The 16,659-nt window shown below is 46.0% G+C and overlaps 1 protein-coding gene across 3 annotated transcripts; it reads left to right on the top strand.

Moving 5' to 3' along the window:
- The first annotated feature begins 254 nt into the window (after positions 1–254).
- Positions 255–16,166, top strand: Skic8 (SKI8 subunit of superkiller complex). Of its 3 annotated transcripts, none has more exons than XM_052760707.1 (11): positions 255–304; positions 2,134–2,184; positions 2,821–2,848; positions 4,951–5,056; positions 5,389–5,561; positions 9,244–9,392; positions 9,579–9,672; positions 10,802–10,895; positions 13,033–13,125; positions 14,134–14,212; positions 15,883–16,166. In XM_052760707.1, the coding sequence occupies exons 2-11, from the start codon at positions 2,173–2,175 to the stop codon at positions 15,970–15,972; spliced, it is 918 nt and encodes a 305-aa protein (XP_052616667.1). In that variant the 5' UTR covers positions 255–304; positions 2,134–2,172; the 3' UTR covers positions 15,973–16,166. The 3 variants fall into 3 exon arrangements, with proteins under 3 accessions (XP_052616667.1, XP_052616674.1, XP_052616680.1); XM_052760714.1 differs by having other exon boundaries at positions 298–374; XM_052760720.1 differs by lacking the exon at positions 255–304 and adding an exon at positions 400–519.
- Positions 16,167–16,659: the final 493 nt, after the last annotated feature.

Genomic DNA, 16,659 nt, shown 5'->3' with positions numbered 1-16,659 from the left:
GGAAGAGAAAGAAAAAAAGGAGGAAGAAGAAAAGAAAAAGCAGGAAAAGAAAAGGAAAAAAGAACCCATGAAGTCAACAGAGAAACTTTAGCAGCAGGCTAACCTGACACCCGGACGGGGCGTGGCTCCTCCTCTCCCCTCCCACTCTCTACAACACCCCCCGCCCCAGCGCAAAGGCAGCAGGGGGCGCTGTGCCTGCAGGGCCCAGGTCAGCCAAGAGGCCCCGCCCTTTCGTTAGCTCATCCGTGAGCGCCACCGTCGCGCCCCACTGACGTCAGAGTGCCGTGCTGCCGGCTGTACAGTGGTGAGTTGGTGTGCTGGGCAGTTGGGCATGGTGGTCGTTGGGACTTGTTCCTGCCGGGGCGGGAAGGCAGGTGAGCAAGGGAGGCTTGTCGGCCGCCACAGCAGGTTTGTTCACGGGGGCTCCAGGGGCTCAAGGGTGACTTCCGTGACCAACCCGCGAGGCACGAGTCCCGAGGGCAGCCAGAAGGCCCGTAGGTGGACTTCTTTTGCATCCAGGTAATGTTTTGTGCATCCCGGAAATGAGGGCCGGCTTCTTTGCGGGGGAGATTGTTTTCCTCTAGATAGAGGACCGTCTTAGCACAAGTTCTCCAGTATTTAGCCACGTTGTTAGGTAGCAAGCTAATGTCAAGGCACACTTAGAAGTAGAGACTGAGTTCCTTTTATTTTCAAGTGCCGAACGGCATTGTGCGTTACTAACGTGCCTGAGGAACTTTCATAGAGGTATAGGTTAGTCTCTGGGAACACTGAGGAATGAGCATTGAGTTCTAACTGGGAATTTTTCCTCAAGAGAGAAGGTGGCGTAAGAGGCCTCTTGGAGTCTCTTAGTTGTGAAATGACCCGTCATGAGATGTGTCTTAGCATGAACTGTAGCTTGTATTGACCTTCTTAGGGACGCTTCCCTCAACAGCACTGAGCCTCTCTTGCTGGGAGAATGGAGCTGGTAGTAGAATGCCTACTACTCAGAGTAACACAGGTTCAGTGAGCTAATCTGCATAATTTTTAAAGTAGGACCTAATGTGGTACATTCTCAAAGGCTCGGCCCGATAGAATTGCAACCCTACTTTGAGGGTAGCTTTTTGAGAGTTGGTTCCCTGTAAACCTTCCTACTTTTAAAATAGTTGTTTTTCTCTTTTGTCCAATGTGAGGTCCAGATTGGCAGAAAGGGGGTTCCTCACTAAGAGGGCTGATGCTCAGGCAGAGTTTGCATGGCGCTTGTACAGCCAAATTGGCCTGAGTTCTTTCTAGTCTGGGCAGAGTCCTGTTCTTGAGTCACAAATTAGCCCACCTGATCAAGACCTCTTCGGGCTGTTTAGGAATCATGTATCTGTTTGAGTTTCTGTTCTTGAAAAACCTTTGGTAGCCTTTTTGGTTTGCCGGTTTGAGCCTGGATGCCTGAGGTGTATGGTCTGTGAAGCTGTCTGGGAATGGAACTGAGGCAGCAGTGAACTTGGATTAAAAGAAAATTATCACCCCTGTCTTTTTTAACCTCTCATTGAAATTTAGCATATAATCCCATTATGAGCACACATAACGAACATACAACATTAAATACAACTTTTTAAAAAATATCTTCTAAATTTTTTAATTTTATGTACATTAATGTTTTGCCTTGGGAAGTTTCGGGTCCCCTGAAACGAGTTACACACTGTTGTGAGCTGCCATGTGGGTGCTGGGAGTTAAACCCAGGTCCTCTGGAAGAGCAGTCAGCACTCTTAACCTCTGAACCATCTTTCCAGCCCTAAATATGACCTTGTTAATACTTTAAAGATCATGATATTTTCATGTCAGGATGCTATGATGGGATTTTTGTCGTTGTGGTTTGTTTGAAACAAGGTCTTGCCATGAAGCCAGGATTAGTACCTCCAAAGCTAGGACTACGGAATGTCTGGCAGGGTACTGTTTTAAGTGTGTCACCTTCTGACATTATAGCATCTCTTAGACTCCACTAGTTCTTCTTATATAATGTGTTGACAAAGAACCATGTGTGTTTTGCTGTCACAAGTTTCGTTTTCATGTTCTGACAAAATTACCATTTGGTGAGGAGGAACTTCTGCAGCCTCCTTGTGCTGATAACATGATCTTACTGAAAGCTTGGTGTTGATTTCACAGGGCTGTCTGGCCTCTAGATCTTCATCCTCCGTTAAGGAAATGACCAACCAGGTAAGGTCTACACTGAGGGAAAACTTTAGTTACTGGCAAGTTCAAGCCCAATAGAATGCCTGGGTGACTTCGAGTACCTGCTCATCACAGGGTGATGTGGCACTGGTAAAATGCACCCCCACTAAGATTAGTTGAAATAGCGAGAAGAGTCAGTCAGCCCTTTAGGGTTAGGGACAAAGCTAAAGACATGTATGGGCTGTGTAGTCTACAGCTGTGAAAAGTAGGCTGCAAAAGGACTCAGCTCCCTCCTGACCAGAGCTGAAGAAAGTGTAACTTACTGGTCTTACGCTGGGTTTAGGAAGGGAGGCTCTGGTTTGTTGTAGTCTGGTGTGATGCTGCACACCTATAATGGCAACATTAAGGAGGCTGAAGAGGGAAGATGGATGCAAGTTTAGTGTAAGCCTTGGCTACACAGTTTGAAGCCAACCCTGGCTACCTAGAGATCTCCCACCTCAAAAAACAAGACGAAGAACTGATTTTTCTCTGGTGTAGCAATACAGGTCTTTCATGAGTAGGAACCAAGGATGGTGTGGGATGGTCAGGGAAGTAGCATGGTGACCACCTCACTTGCAGTGCTGGAGGGAGGGTGCAGGATAACAGGAATCTGACGGTGGTCTGTTTTTCTGTTCTTTGTAGTACAGTATTCTCTTCAAGCAAGAGCAAGGTAAGGAGTCCTCATCAAGCACAATTTTTTTGCAAAAAAAAAAAAAGTGTCCTCTTTGGTTTTTTTGAGATCTTATTGTACCAACTAGACACACAGATCTTTGCAGAATTGGCTATAGTGGCCAAAAACGGTATACTCAACCAAAAAGTAAATAGCTATTTGGGTCTGATGGAGTGGGCCTGTAATCCCAGATGCTAAGGAAGTTAGATAGGTGGATTGTGAGTTCAAGACCAATCTAGACAATGTAGTGAGACCTTGTCTTAATATAAAAAAAAAATGAGAAGGCTTAGTGGTAAAGCACTTGCCTCAGTGTACAAGGCCAATCCCAGTACTACACAATAAATAAATAAATATATGAAAAATAACTACAAAGAAAAGTAGGAGTCAGATGGCATGATGGAGAATTCTAGGATGAGGAAAACTCTTCTCCCCGAGGAAGATGTAATGCTAAGCTTCCCTGCTACCAGGGTAGAAAGAGGCAATATTTTGAGCCTCAGAACCCTGTTGGTGTCTACACTGCTAGGGAGGTGGGCTTAAACCTGGCTCTAACTCAGAATTCACCATGGAGTCTTTCCATAGCGTCCTCTATTTACAAGTGCTGCAGGAACTCTTTTAGAGGACATTTGTCTCTGTAAAAGCAGAGGGTGAAACCGTGAAAATTCTGTCAAGGCACCTGACTGCATAGTAAGGCAGTGGTGGGATGGGAGCAGGAGGCAGGTCTGAGGCCGACTTACTGACTAGCTCCTTAGTGGACAGACCTGCACAACAGCAGTGTTGTGACAGGTGATCCTATCCAACCAGATGGGTTAGAGACAGCCTTGGGAGTATGTAAGTAATAAAAAAGTTCTTCACTCCAAATAAGTGACGGTTAGGTAGTCCGAGGTTTAAGCCCAGAGCATTCCCCTTAGTTAACTAGTAAGCTGTTCAGGTGTGCCAGGCAATAGCTCTGCATGAAGCTAACATCATCCAGGTGGCAATCCTAGCAGGCTTGGGTCTAGTGAGAGTATAAGGAAGCTGTGACAACATGTGTAACTCAACAACTGTTTAATCCCTTTAGATTCGTGTTTTGGAAAGGTAGCCTTGGAGAATTGTAACCAGGCATAGATAAAGCTTCTGTGTATACTTACCCTGTTTAATAGATACATACCAGCTTTGCAGATTCCACAGTATAGCTTACAAAATACATAGCTCCCAGACTTAGAATGTGGACTTCAGTTAATATCTTGAGTTTGAATCTTAGCCCTGCCCCCTCTTAGCTTCATGCCTTTGGATGAACTACAAAGCATCTCCAAGCCCCCCATTCCTTATTTGTGAAATGAAAAAGATCTTTTTGGGGGATGGGGAAAGTTGAACATTGGGGATCAAGTCCAGGGCCTTGCCCATTCTAGGCAAGTACTCTACCACTGAGCTTGTCCTCAGCTTTTGGTTTTTTGAAAAACGACTTCACTTGTAACTCTGGCTTGCCTTGAACTCACTGCCTAGGTCGTGCTCCTCCTGCCTCTGTCTCCTAAGTGCTGCAATTGCAGACGTATGTCAGCACAGGGATGATCTTGGCAGGACTTCATCGAGGTAGCTGTGATGAAGTCAACACTTAGGGAAGGATTAATGTGATAAGTGATTCATTAGGCATAAAAAAGGCATGTATGGTAGAAGACACCTCATACATTTTAGACCAGTACTGTTTATAGAACTGTCTCCTGGTTTCCAAAGGCCTCTGAGGTACAGCTCCTGTCAAATTGAGGTCCTTGGGAAGGGGGATTCCCCGCTCACTTTAGTCATTTTGGTCGACTGATTGCTGTTCTAGACGGACAGCAGACTCATGGGTCAGTCACTGTATTTGGAGTCGGAAGCCCTGTCTTGTTCTCATCCTGCTTTCCTCCTTGTAGACTTGTGTGTGAGGGTAAGTTTCAAAATAAACAGGAGCCACTAGTTGCCATATAGGTCCCCCCGAGTCCGTAAGCACTTCATGGGGGCATGTCCAGTGGAACCGTGAAGAGATAGGTAGAAGTGGACTTGACTTGGGAGTTGTCAGCTTGGTTTCATCCCATTGAATTTAGGAGTTGTATGTACGTAAACTTCAAATGAAGCACTTTCTGTTCTAGCCCATGACGATGCCATCTGGTCAGTTGCCTGGGGAACAAACAAAAAGGAAAACATTGAAACCGTGGTCACAGGATCCCTGGATGACCTGGTGAAGGTTTGGAAATGGTGAGCACCTTTCCTCTTAAAAACCTTGGGAATTTGGGACAAGGGTTTTGCTTCTGGGCTCCCAGTTGCTATAAGGAAAGCATTGATTTTTCTGGGCAAGAAGGCAATAGCATCATAGTAGCTTTAAAGCAACAGCTTATTTTTTCTTGTGTGGTTTCTTATTATTTGGAATTAAAGCTCTAGTGGGGAGCCCCAGACCTGGCTACGTTCTGTGTTCAGTCCTCAGCTTTCTGCATCTTATCGACCATTTGTTGGTAATGTCCAAGGACATAGAAATTCTGGTGACAGTATGATATATTAAGCATAAAGAATCATTTCTGTCCTCCTTCTAGGCATGATGAGAGGCTGGAGCTACAGTGGAGCCTGGAGGGACATCAGCTGGGGGTGGTGTCTGTGGACATCAGCCACACCCTTCCCATTGCTGCATCCAGCTCTCTTGATGCTCACATTCGCCTCTGGGACTTGGAAAATGGCAAACAGATAAAGTCTATAGATGCAGGACCTGGTAAGAACCTTACATTTAGGGAAGGTGTTAGAAGTCCACAGTCCCTTTTCAGACTTAGGGATAGAGTTCCTAGTTCAGAACTGTCGTCACTCTAATCCAACCCTAATGTCCTTGTAATCACACAAGGGTATTATACCAAGTGATTACATCATTTCAGGCCACGTTTTGCTGCCAAATGGATTGTATGTAGTGCTGTACTTACTTTGGGGAAGCCAAACCAGTGTTTTGGATTTCAGAATTGACAGTTTGGGATTGTGGAGCTGTGCTGGCGTCTGTGCTGGCGTAGCCAGTGCTTCTTTACCCGACACCTTCTGAGGGATACATCACTGCCTTACGGAAGCCTCGGGTCTGAATGTGGTGATCTCTATTAATTCTGGTCAGAGTGCCTGGGTTCTGATGTGTGGTACATAGAGAGGAAGAAACAAGTTCATGGATCTTTATTTAAAGTACTGTGGAGCAGTACACTTGCTCCTCAGCCTCGTTGAGCATTGTCCAAGTTGGTAAGGGATGATTTTAGTGGATTAGATTTGTGTAGAACAAACATTTTGACATTTCAGGATTCTTTTTAGCCTCCTGTTCTCTTAAAATGCCTATGTGGTTCTCATTAGCTAAGCCTGTTGTGTTCAGTGGGCAGTGCTCTCCAGAGATGCAGATAGCTTGGCATCGCTCCACACGCTCCTTGGTGGGTGGGTTATGAAAGAGCTGCTCAGGTTCTTGGGGAGCTGATTCCCCAATAGCTCTGGCCCCCTCCAGTTATGCTCCTAACTGCTGTGGACATTGCATAGAATGAAGTCCTAGGGCTTGTAAGGAGGCCTGTGGTCTAGGAACTGAGTGCCTCTCTCCTCAGAAGTACTGTTCTTTGACTCTTAATGCTGGAGTTTTTGTCGAAAGTATTCATGCCCAGTCCCTTTTGGATCCACTGAATCATGGTTTAAGAGTGTGAAGCTTGGGGGCTGGAGAGATGGCTCAGAGGTTAAGAGCACTGGCTGCTCTTCCAGAGGTCCTGAGTTCAATTCCCAGCAACCACATGGTGACTCACAATCATCTGTGATGAGATCTGGTGCTCTCTCCTGGCGTGCAGGCATACATGTATACAGAACACTGTATACATAATAAATAAATCTTAAAAGAAAAAAAAAGAGTGTGAGACTGAAATGTGTGTCTGGAAAAAGGTACTTGGATACTTTGTGACTTCCCAGACAGCTCTCTGTGCTCCTCTTTGTTTGCATCATGGAGAACAGGGATCTCCAGCCATTCTGCAAAGCCTGGTAGCACCCTGAACATAAGGAGCGTTAGAAAGAGTCGGATCTGTTGCTGCTTTTAAAGAATTTTTTTTTTTTTTTTGGTTTTTCGAGACAGGGTTTCTCTGTGTAGCTTTGCGCCTCTCCTGGAACTCGCTTTGGAGACCAGGCTGGTCTTGAACTCACAGAGATCCTCCTGGCTCTGCCTCCCGAGTGCTGGGATTAAAGGCGTGCGCCACCACCACCCGGCTTAAAGAATGTTTTTATTATATGTTACTTATTTTGTATGTGTGAGCACACGTGTGTGAAGATCAGGGGACAACTTGTGGGAGTCGGTTCTTGCATATGGGCCTGGGACTTGAGATCAGGTCATCAAGTTTGGTGGCAGCTGCCTTTGCCACTGAGCCATCTCTGCACGCTCTCAGGACAATGACGCTGGTCACTGCAATTGTTGTAGCCTTCCATGCGTCACATGTGAAGACGTGAGAGCGTCATTGGTTGAAGTAGAAGGTTCTGAATCTGTCCAGCTTGCTCTTCCTTCTACTGGGTTGTTTTTGTTATGTCTTAGGGATTGCCTTGTTTTGGGGTTTTGGGGTTTCAGTGCTTTGAGACCAGGTCTTACCATGTAACTCAGACTGGCCTTGAAGTCATGGCTTCTCTTTCTGCTCAGCTTCCCAAGTGCCAGAGTTACAGGCATAAGAAAGAGACTGAAAAGAATAGAGTGGGCGGATGTTCTTTGGGGTGGGGGACCTGGTCAAAACTCGATCACACCCTAGTCAAGTAACGGCTGAGCCTTGCTGCCCGCAGCTAACCAGCTGAGCGCCTTAGGTGAGTCTGGGCGCACTGAACCGGGGGAAAGCAGACTTGCCTTGAAAGTGTACCACCTCAAAAGGGACAGAAAGAGTGGAGAGAGAAAATCCTGATCTTGAGGAAGACAGTGAGACTAGAGAAGTAAAGCTGGAGGAATGACCCGTGGTTGGCATTCTGCCAGGCTGTGGCTGTCCAGCCCCTGACACGAGGGGGAGCAGAGGTGGCAGTGGAGAGGTCCTGTCCCGCATATCCAAAATGCCCACAGGAAGAGAAGAGCAACCTTGGGGAGGAGCAGGAGGAACTTAGGGTTTGCGCTAAACATTTACTCTGCAAGTATTAAGATTAGAGTGCAGGTTTTAATGAGGGATAAACATGGTTCCTATTTTGTACCTGAAGACATCTGGGAATAAAGGATCTGTATTGCAAAGCAATTAATAGGGATGTGACAAAATAATTTGAAAGAATTCATTTTAATTAAGCTTTGAGAAATAAAAGTTGGGGATTCTACTAACCATTTTCTCTGTAAATAGCTAATTAAAATAGAATTTTTTAAAACATAATTCTTGAAGCTAGAGAGATATCTAGGCAATTAAGAGCACTGGCTGTTCTTCCAGAGGACCCAGGTTCAATTCCCAGCACCTACATGGCAGCTCACAGCTGTCTGTAACTCCAGTTCTAGAGGACCCGACACCCTCACATAGACATATATGCAGGCAAAACACCAATGCACATAAAATACAAATAAATACATTTTTAAAAATGATCTTTTAAGCCGGGCGGTGGTGGCGCACGCCTTTAATCCCAGCACTCGGGAGGCAGAGACAGGCGGATCTCTGTGAGTTCGAGGCCAGCCTGGGCTACCAAGTGAGTTCCAGGAAAGGCGCAAAGCTACTCAGAGAAACCCTGTCTCGAAAAACCAAAAAAAAAAAAAAAAAAAAAAAAAAAAATGATCTTTTAAAAATAATCATCCTTCTTTTTGCACTTGACATATGAAGACTGGCAGAAGCTGGTGTATTAGGGCTCTAAAGGGACAGAACCAATAGACTGTGCATAGTTGTCGTTGTTTTTAAAGTGTTTTTGAGTTTCATCCATTTTGTAGCACAGATTTGTTCCTCTTTGTTGACAAGCAATATTCTCTAATAAGGATGAACCATAGTCTCCTGCTCATTCGCCGGTTGAGGTCATTTGCACTGTTTACAGTTTGAGCTATTTATGATAAAGCTGCTGTGGAGATGAGTGGGAAGGACTCTGTGTATATGCTTCCATTCCTCCTGAGTAGCTCCCAGGAGTGGACTTGTGAGTAGTGTGGTGTTGGTTTTTACCTAAGAAACTGTCACACTGGTTTTCAGAGTGACTGTCCCATTTTACATGGCCACCAGAGTATGGAGGATCTGATTTCTCATGTCCTTGTCAATTGTCAGTATTGTTCAGCTGGTTTTATTTATTTATTTTTATTAAGAATCTCTTAAAATTTAAACTTGGCAAAGAAAAGAATTAGAATCTTTACAGCATGGTTTCCTGACTCAGGACACTTTCTCTAAGTTTAAAGACTGTAGCATTTGATCAAGCTATAGTTTGTAAGTTAAAGTCTGATCTTTTCTCACTGGGTGCTCTCCTTTGCTTCTCTCCAGTGGACGCCTGGACTTTGGCCTTCTCCCCTGACTCCCAGTATCTGGCCACAGGAACTCACGTGGGGAAAGTGAACATTTTCGGTGTGGAAAGTGGGAAAAAAGAATATTCTTTGGACACTAGAGGAAAATTCATCCTGAGTATTGCATACGTAAGGAAACCTCACCGTGAGTCTCTAGCTGTGGTCCTTTGCACAGACCTTATTAGGTGCTTATTCGGCTGCTGTCTGTTGTGTGGTTTGCTGGAAGCCAGTTAGACCTGAGGCCAGCAGGATGGCTTGCATTCAGCAGGGACAGTTTATCCGAATCGTCTCAAATCACCCATCTCTTCTCAACAGAGTCCTGATGGAAAATACCTGGCCAGCGGAGCCATAGACGGAATCATCAATATTTTTGATATTGCAACTGGAAAGCTTCTGCACACGCTGGAAGGTATCCATAGCTCCTCATCCTATTTTGTGCTCCCTGGATGGGTTATCAGGTCACAAAGCAAGAATGCTTCTTTTGTGAAAATGTAATCTAAATTGTTTTCATCTCTGTTGGAAAACTGAAGTACCATTTTGTGTTAGACTTAGCACTGTGGTTTTAATCTGGACATAATAGTTCTTATACTTTTTTTAGTGGCATAGGTTACTTTTTATTTATGTGTGTGTTTTCTCTTTTTTCCCTCATGAGCTTTGTGATTGGAAGGCTGTTCCTTTTTTGTGTTCATTTGATGTCATATGAAACATTTGTGTCCACTCTCCACACTGGTGGCCTTGGGAGGAGGACAGAGCAGGAGAGAAAGAGATTGCTCTTCTCGTGTCTGATTTTGAATTATCACTAAGTGCATGTATCTCCTCAATTTACCTTTTACCCAACGGCAAAAGATTTGGTAGAGAAATAATGCTATTTGTTGGACCTTACAAATCAGATGCAGCCTGTATCTTCCATATTTGGCCATGTTTGTAGCAGAGGTTTGTTTGTTTTTTTTGTTTTTTTTTTTTTAAAGTCAGGGTTTCTTGTGTGGCCCTGGATATTCTGGAATACACTATCTAGACCAGGTTGGCCTTGAACTCAGAGATCTGCCTGCCTCTGCCTCCCGAGTGCTGGGATTAAAGGCTTATGCCACTACCACCCAGCCAGTTTTTGTTTTTTAAGATTTTTAAGTACCCATATATGTACACAGAGGCCAGATTTCAGATCCCTTGGAGCCAGAGTTACAGACGGTTGTGAGCTGCTAGCTGTGGGTGCTAGGAACTGAACTTGGGTTTTCTGAGAGAGCAGTACATGCTCTTAACCACTGAGACATCTCTCCAGCCCCCCATGGTTCTTTGTTTTGTTGGGATTTTTAGCAGTGTATAGTGAGGCCTAGCTGATTAGAGAGGGAACTAAGAAAAGATGGCTCCATGAATGAGGTCGGAGTCCTGTGGGAGTGCAAGAAGGGTCTAGTCAGTGCCGTCTTCTCTGACTGAAGCACCAGGGTCATTCCAGCTCAGTGACTAGTGGTTGTTAAAAGGGCAGAGTTAGCAGGAAGCTTGTGTGGTGCAGCTGCCAGCCTAACAGCATCTCTGAATTTCAGGCCATGCGATGCCCATTCGCTCCTTGACCTTTTCCCCTGACTCCCAGCTCCTCGTCACGGCTTCAGATGACGGCTACATCAAGATCTATGATGTGTGAGTTACCTTTCCAAGAGTACAGGTCTCAGCAACAGTGACAGCTTTGTCCCCTTATTGATCGGAGCCACTCTGGGAAATTTGCTGCCTGCTCTCATGGCCATAAGTCAGCTCTGATGCTCTGGACTTCCCAGTCACTCCTCCCAGTCAGGCCTCCTGCTGGGGCATAGAGTGTGTCCCCAAGGTCTGTGGGGAGGAAGTGTGCGTCTCTGTAATCCTAGTAGGGTTAGACTCTGCTGCCTTCTCAGCAGCCAGGTGTTTGGCTCCTGGTGTACAGTTCTGTGTAGATACGTAGTATACAGCTAAGGACATGGAGCCCTGGCTGCAACTGGCCTAGAGCTACAGTGAAAACCTAGGGCATCTCTTCCAGGGGCCTGCTTTCAGCAGGTATGCAGGCTGCCTTCTGGTTAGGAACCCCCAGTGGGTAAGCTGCCCCATAGGTCTAAGTGGGGAGCCTTTTGAGATAGGTTTGGACTGATGGCATAGGAGTTAGCAGATTGTTCTTGTGTGCCCAGCTCCCCCACTGAGGGCCCACACTGCTCTCCCTTCCATTGTGACCCTCCTTCCCACATTCTCATCCCCACTGCTGGTGCCAGTATATATATGCCGTGTACTGTCCTGAGTTTCATAATTTGTCTCCCTACTAAGTGTGCCTCTAATTCATCTTTCTCCAGTTCTTTTTTAATCTGTCTTACACATTCCTCACTCCAACATGTACTTTGTCCTTCACTATGTATCCATGTCCTTTTGTGGACTTCTGTGAGCTGTTTAGGAGTTGTAACTCTGCGGTCAGAAGGGCCTGCTGCTGTTGATGTTCCGCTGAGAGAATGCTGGGAACACGAGAGGGGACGCTGACAGTTGCCTGTGCTTGAGCACTAGAATCAGCTTAGGAGTGGCAGTTTTGGGCTGTCTCCCTGTTAGCTTTCACTGCTGCTCTTTCATGACCTCCACTTTGCTAAGAGGCCCTCAAACTGAGGTGGTGATTGCCCTAGCAATAACGAACCTCAGGATCTCTTACCCTCGTGGGGATCCACTGCATCCTGCGAGGGCTGCCTCTGTTCTCCCTAACTGAGGCTTGTTTCTAGGGGCAAAATTGCTGACCTCAGGCCCAGGGTGCGACTCCTGTCATAGGCATTTGGTTTCCCAGGAGAGATGGATCGCTTAGCAGTTAAGAGTGCTTGCCAGGCTTCCAGAGTTTAGTTCCCAGCACCTACACTGGGCCCTCACAGTTACCTATAACTCCAGCTCCAGGGGTTTGGTGCCCCCTTTTAGACATCATGGGCACCTGCATACAGATGGAACACGCACATAAAATAAAAATCTTCTTCAAAATAAAGAAACATGAAAATGGTTGTAGGAATTGGGCCAGCTTGGGGGTTTTGTTTTGTTTTTGGCTTTTTAAGATATGGTTTTGATGGGGTTTTTTGTTTTATTTTTGGTTTTTTTTTTTTTTTTTTTTTTTGGTTTTTCGAGACAGGGTTTCTCTGTGTAGTTTTGCGCCTTTCCTGGAACTCACTTGGTAGTCCAGGCTGGCCTCGAACTCACAGAGATCCTCCTGGCTCTGCCTCCCGAGTGCTGGGATTAAAGGCGTGCGCCACCACCGCCCGGCTATTTTTGGTTTTGACAGGGTCTTACTATATAACCCTAGCTGGCCTGGAACTTGATATATAGAGCAGGCTGGCCTCAAAATCACAGAGATCTACCTTCTTCTGCCTCTCAAATGCTAGGATTAAAGGCATGTGCCACCACGCCCAGCTGTCTGCCTTGTTCTTGACTAGGTCACAAATGTTCTGTTGAGCCACATACATTACATCAGGCACGTCTTGCTGCTTCCTGTCACCATGGGAAAGATCCTCTTGCAGGAGGGTCTGGCTAGCCTGCTCACCTCTGCTGCTCAGGCTCCTCATCTTGGAGTTGGCTGAGCCATCTCTCCAGTCTCCAGGCTGTTGATATTTTTAACTTAATGCTGCTATAAAAATGTCTGGCGTTTGATGCTACTTCACTGAAAATGGAATTTGTGACATATGGTCATTCTGGTATCACACCCAGCCATGTGAGCTAATAGTTCACTAACCAGTTCAGCAATTAGAGTTCCCCACATTAGCATTGCCATTCTGTTGGATCTTTCTCCTTCCAGACAACACGCCAACCTGGCTGGCACGCTGAGTGGCCACGCGTCCTGGGTGCTGAACGTCGCGTTCTGTCCTGATGACACTCACTTTGTCTCCAGGTACGTGGGAGTCTTCGTTTCTAAAACGCTTGGCATGGGAAGCAGTCTTCTGGTAGTGTGCCTTAAAATTGAGATAGTACATTTCCTGACTTTACCATTCTGGGGCTGGAGAGATGGCTCAGCAGTTTAAGAGTGCTGGCCAGCCACTCTTCGATTTCCAGCACCCACATGGCGGCCCACAACCATCTGAAACTCCAGTCCCAGGGGACCCCACACCCTGTTCTGTCCTACTAACATACATTCAGACAAAATGCTCAGACACATAAATAAAATTGAAAACTTTTTAAAGCAATAAAATAAAATTCAAGTTGCCCAGGCCAGGCATGGTAGCACAATCCTTAATCCCAGTCCTGGAGAGGTAGAGGCAGGTGGATCTCTGTGAATTCAAGGCCAGACTAGTCTACTTAGTGAGTTCAGAGCCAGCTAGAATTATGTGGAGAGACCCTGTTCAAAAACCCCAAAAATTCAAGTTGCCTTTGTTTACTTTAGCTTTTAAAGGGCGTCATTGTTTTTAAATAGTGAACTTGGTTAGTCTTAGCTTGATCAAAGATGTTCTTTTAAACTATTGAAATCTTAGCTTTTTCTTAAAAGTCTAGGTTTCCACTTCCTGTCTTGACATATCCTTGTGTTCCAAGAGGATCTTAGAACCTGCAGATCTGCCTATAAAATGTGTTTATGGATGCCAGTGATGTCCAGGGCACTGGAGGCCAAGGAGCTTCAGAAGCATGGGATGGGCAGCCGAAGGGCATTGCAGATGGTTCTGGGAGCTTTTGACACGTCCCCAGACCTCCCTGTCATCCAGAAAATGATAGTTAGGCTTGAAGCTCCTGATGATGGTACTTGGCAGGCAGGCCGACCAAGCCGGTGAGGAGAATCTTGGCTGCCCTGTGAGAAGATTGTCATCTGGTGACACCTGACTCAAGGGCCTCTACAGGTCCAAGTGTGAAAGTCTGCAAAGGAGTGTGGGATAAGCAAGTGTTCTGATTCTGACGTTTGCTTTCCAAACAGTTCATCTGACAAAAGTGTAAAGGTTTGGGATGTTGGAACAAGGACCTGTGTGCACACCTTCTTTGATCACCAGGATCAGGTACGGAATAAGAAGCATGTAAATCCCTTTGTGTTTAGCTTGCTGGCCACATCCCTTTACTAGCCTTTCTGTTGGAGTTAAGAGTGGTAGAACCCTGGGACATGTTAGCCTTGTGACCATGAGGCATGTCCGCTCACATGCCGAAACACACAACTGACCACACTCCCTTCTTCTTTGAAATTATACACCTAAGCCTGGGACCCTTTTCTGGGGACTTCTAGAAGAGCCTCCCTCTTTGGGAGGTTCCATTGCTTAACATAGTCATCATTTACATTTTTGGAATTATCCAAGGATGTAATTCTTTTAAATATAGAGGTTACAGCTTGTTCACTTGTAATGATAGTGCTAAGCCTGGTTTCCGTTTTAGGAAGACCGTCTTTATCTTTGTAAGGTGAATGGGAAATGGTAACATTGTTGTCCATCCTTCTTGGTCCTTGCTGTGCTAAGACTCCTCAGGGAACTGAGCTGAGGGCAGTAATTAATGCCTGTAATCCAGCACTCTGGAGGCCGAGACTGGAGGATCTGCAGTGGTAGTTTACTTGCCTGGTCCCAGCCTCCACCTTCCAAAAAGAAGTGGATTCTGATTCCATCGGTGCTATGTGGACCTGAGATTCCTTTCCTTTTTCTTCCTTCTTGAGCAAGGGAAAAGGGGTTTTTAAAACAATCTCACATGTTAGCCCAGACTGGCCTTGAACTTTCTGCAGTCCTCCTGCCAGGATTACAGGTGTGAACCACCCTGCCTGGCTGAGACTACTGACTCTCTCCTGCATGTTGCCATCATTGCCTTCCTGGCAGCTCCAAGTAGCAAGGGTTTAGACTCCAAAGGAACGAGGAACTGGGCAGCATGAAAGTGAAAGTACGCAGAGCAACAAACCGGCCTTTTAATGTATTTGAATGCTTTTAGAGATCTCACACATTTTCTTTATTGAGCGCATCTTACAGTTAACCAACAATTCATGCTGCTTTGTATTTACCTTAAATTATGGCAGTGAAGTTGAGTTGAATCTTGGTGGTCCACTTCTGGCTTTAAGCAGTTTTCTTAGTAAACCCTAGCCCTGCTGCTTATCGTGTGGGGTTGTTGTGATGGTGTTTCAGAGAAAGACGTCTGGAATGGAAATGAGGCCCTTCTATGGCCTGACACCAAGGCTAGCCTTCAATCTCAAGGTGAGGGTGACAGTCTGACCACACAGAATTCCTAGTAATCACAAGGTTAACTCAGCCACATTCATCCTGAGAGGAAGTGTGAAGCTGCTAATTCAAGCACAGCTAAACAAGTCAGTGGTGCTCAGTACCGTGATGTCTGGTTCCCAGGTCTTTGAGAAAGGGCTAACGACTGACAGTGGATGGGTGGGAGTGGACACAGGAGGGAGGGGACTGGTTTGCAGTTTCGCCTCACCTCCTCCTCTGGGAGCATAGTGCTGGGCCCAGGCAGGAATCACTCATGGCATAGGTAACCTCTGGATTCTCAACCTTTGAAAGGATAGTAGATTGTTGTAGAGAGGGGAGTGCTGTACCACAAGCCAGAGGAAGTGGCCCAGTTAGAAGCTAGGCCCCATCCTCACTGGCCTCGCGCTAGTCTAGATGCAGGAGAAGTAAGTAACAGTGTTCATTCCTTAAGCATTCCTTACCCCAAATACAGGAACTAGAATGCCTTTTGTTTCTCTTTGCAGGTTTGGGGAGTAAAATATAATGGAAATGGATCAAAAATTGTGTCTGTTGGAGATGACCAGGAAATTCATGTCTATGACTGCCCAATTTAAACACAGCATCTTCGGGGCCAGGGCCACAGAGTGTGCAGGGTGGATCATGACATTCCTTACCTTCTTGGGACACTTAAAATACAGCATATAGTGTAGTACATTTTGTAGATAACAGTATAAAGTTTTTCCTGTTTCATTGGAGATGCTGCTCATATTTTACTGTAAATAAAGCATTCTTAATGCAAGCACCTGCATTTTTGAACATGCTGCGCTTTCTCTTGGCATTGTTAGTGAAGGGGAGTACATGCCTGAGGGAACAGAGATCCAGGCGCTCACTGGGTTAGAAAGTCAGCTCTCTTTTCCTGGGTGACTTGTGATGATGTGCCCTGAGCTCCCTCAGGTCGTCCTAAACACACCACCCTCTATCAGAATGGAGTTCTGAAGGAAACAGGCTGGATACATAGGAACATTCTGGCATTCTTCCCGCCTAGGGATCCTTCTGTGTGATATATTTAAAATGCCCCCTCTCCACACCCTCATTTCCCCCTTTCAGAGAGGTCTGCCCTAACCGTCCCAGGCTCAAGACTGGCAGACGGGGCTGAACACCCTGCCTCAGGCTAGAGTTCCAGCACCTTCGCCTCCAGACTGTCTCATGGTAGTGGGGGAAGTTTAAGACCTAACATCCTGGTGCTTGCTGCTGCTTGCTTACCAGAACTGTGTGCCTGGCCATGCTGTGCTCATCCTCAG

This window comes from Peromyscus californicus, unplaced genomic scaffold (assembly GCF_007827085.1).
Source record: "Peromyscus californicus insignis strain IS unplaced genomic scaffold, ASM782708v3 Scaffold_11__1_contigs__length_118956290, whole genome shotgun sequence".
In the NCBI taxonomy this organism is placed as follows: domain Eukaryota; kingdom Metazoa; phylum Chordata; class Mammalia; order Rodentia; family Cricetidae; genus Peromyscus; species Peromyscus californicus.
The sequence above is the reverse complement of the archived record's forward strand: the minus strand, read 5'-3'. Positions and strand labels throughout refer to the sequence as shown.

Coding starts and splice junctions, on each gene's coding strand:
- Skic8 (XM_052760707.1), top strand. Junction 2,849..4,950: donor TCTCTTCAAGCAAGAGCAAG/GTAAGGAGTCCT, acceptor TTTCTGTTCTAG/CCCATGACGATGCCATCTGG. Junction 5,057..5,388: donor CTGGTGAAGGTTTGGAAATG/GTGAGCACCTTT, acceptor TCCTCCTTCTAG/GCATGATGAGAGGCTGGAGC.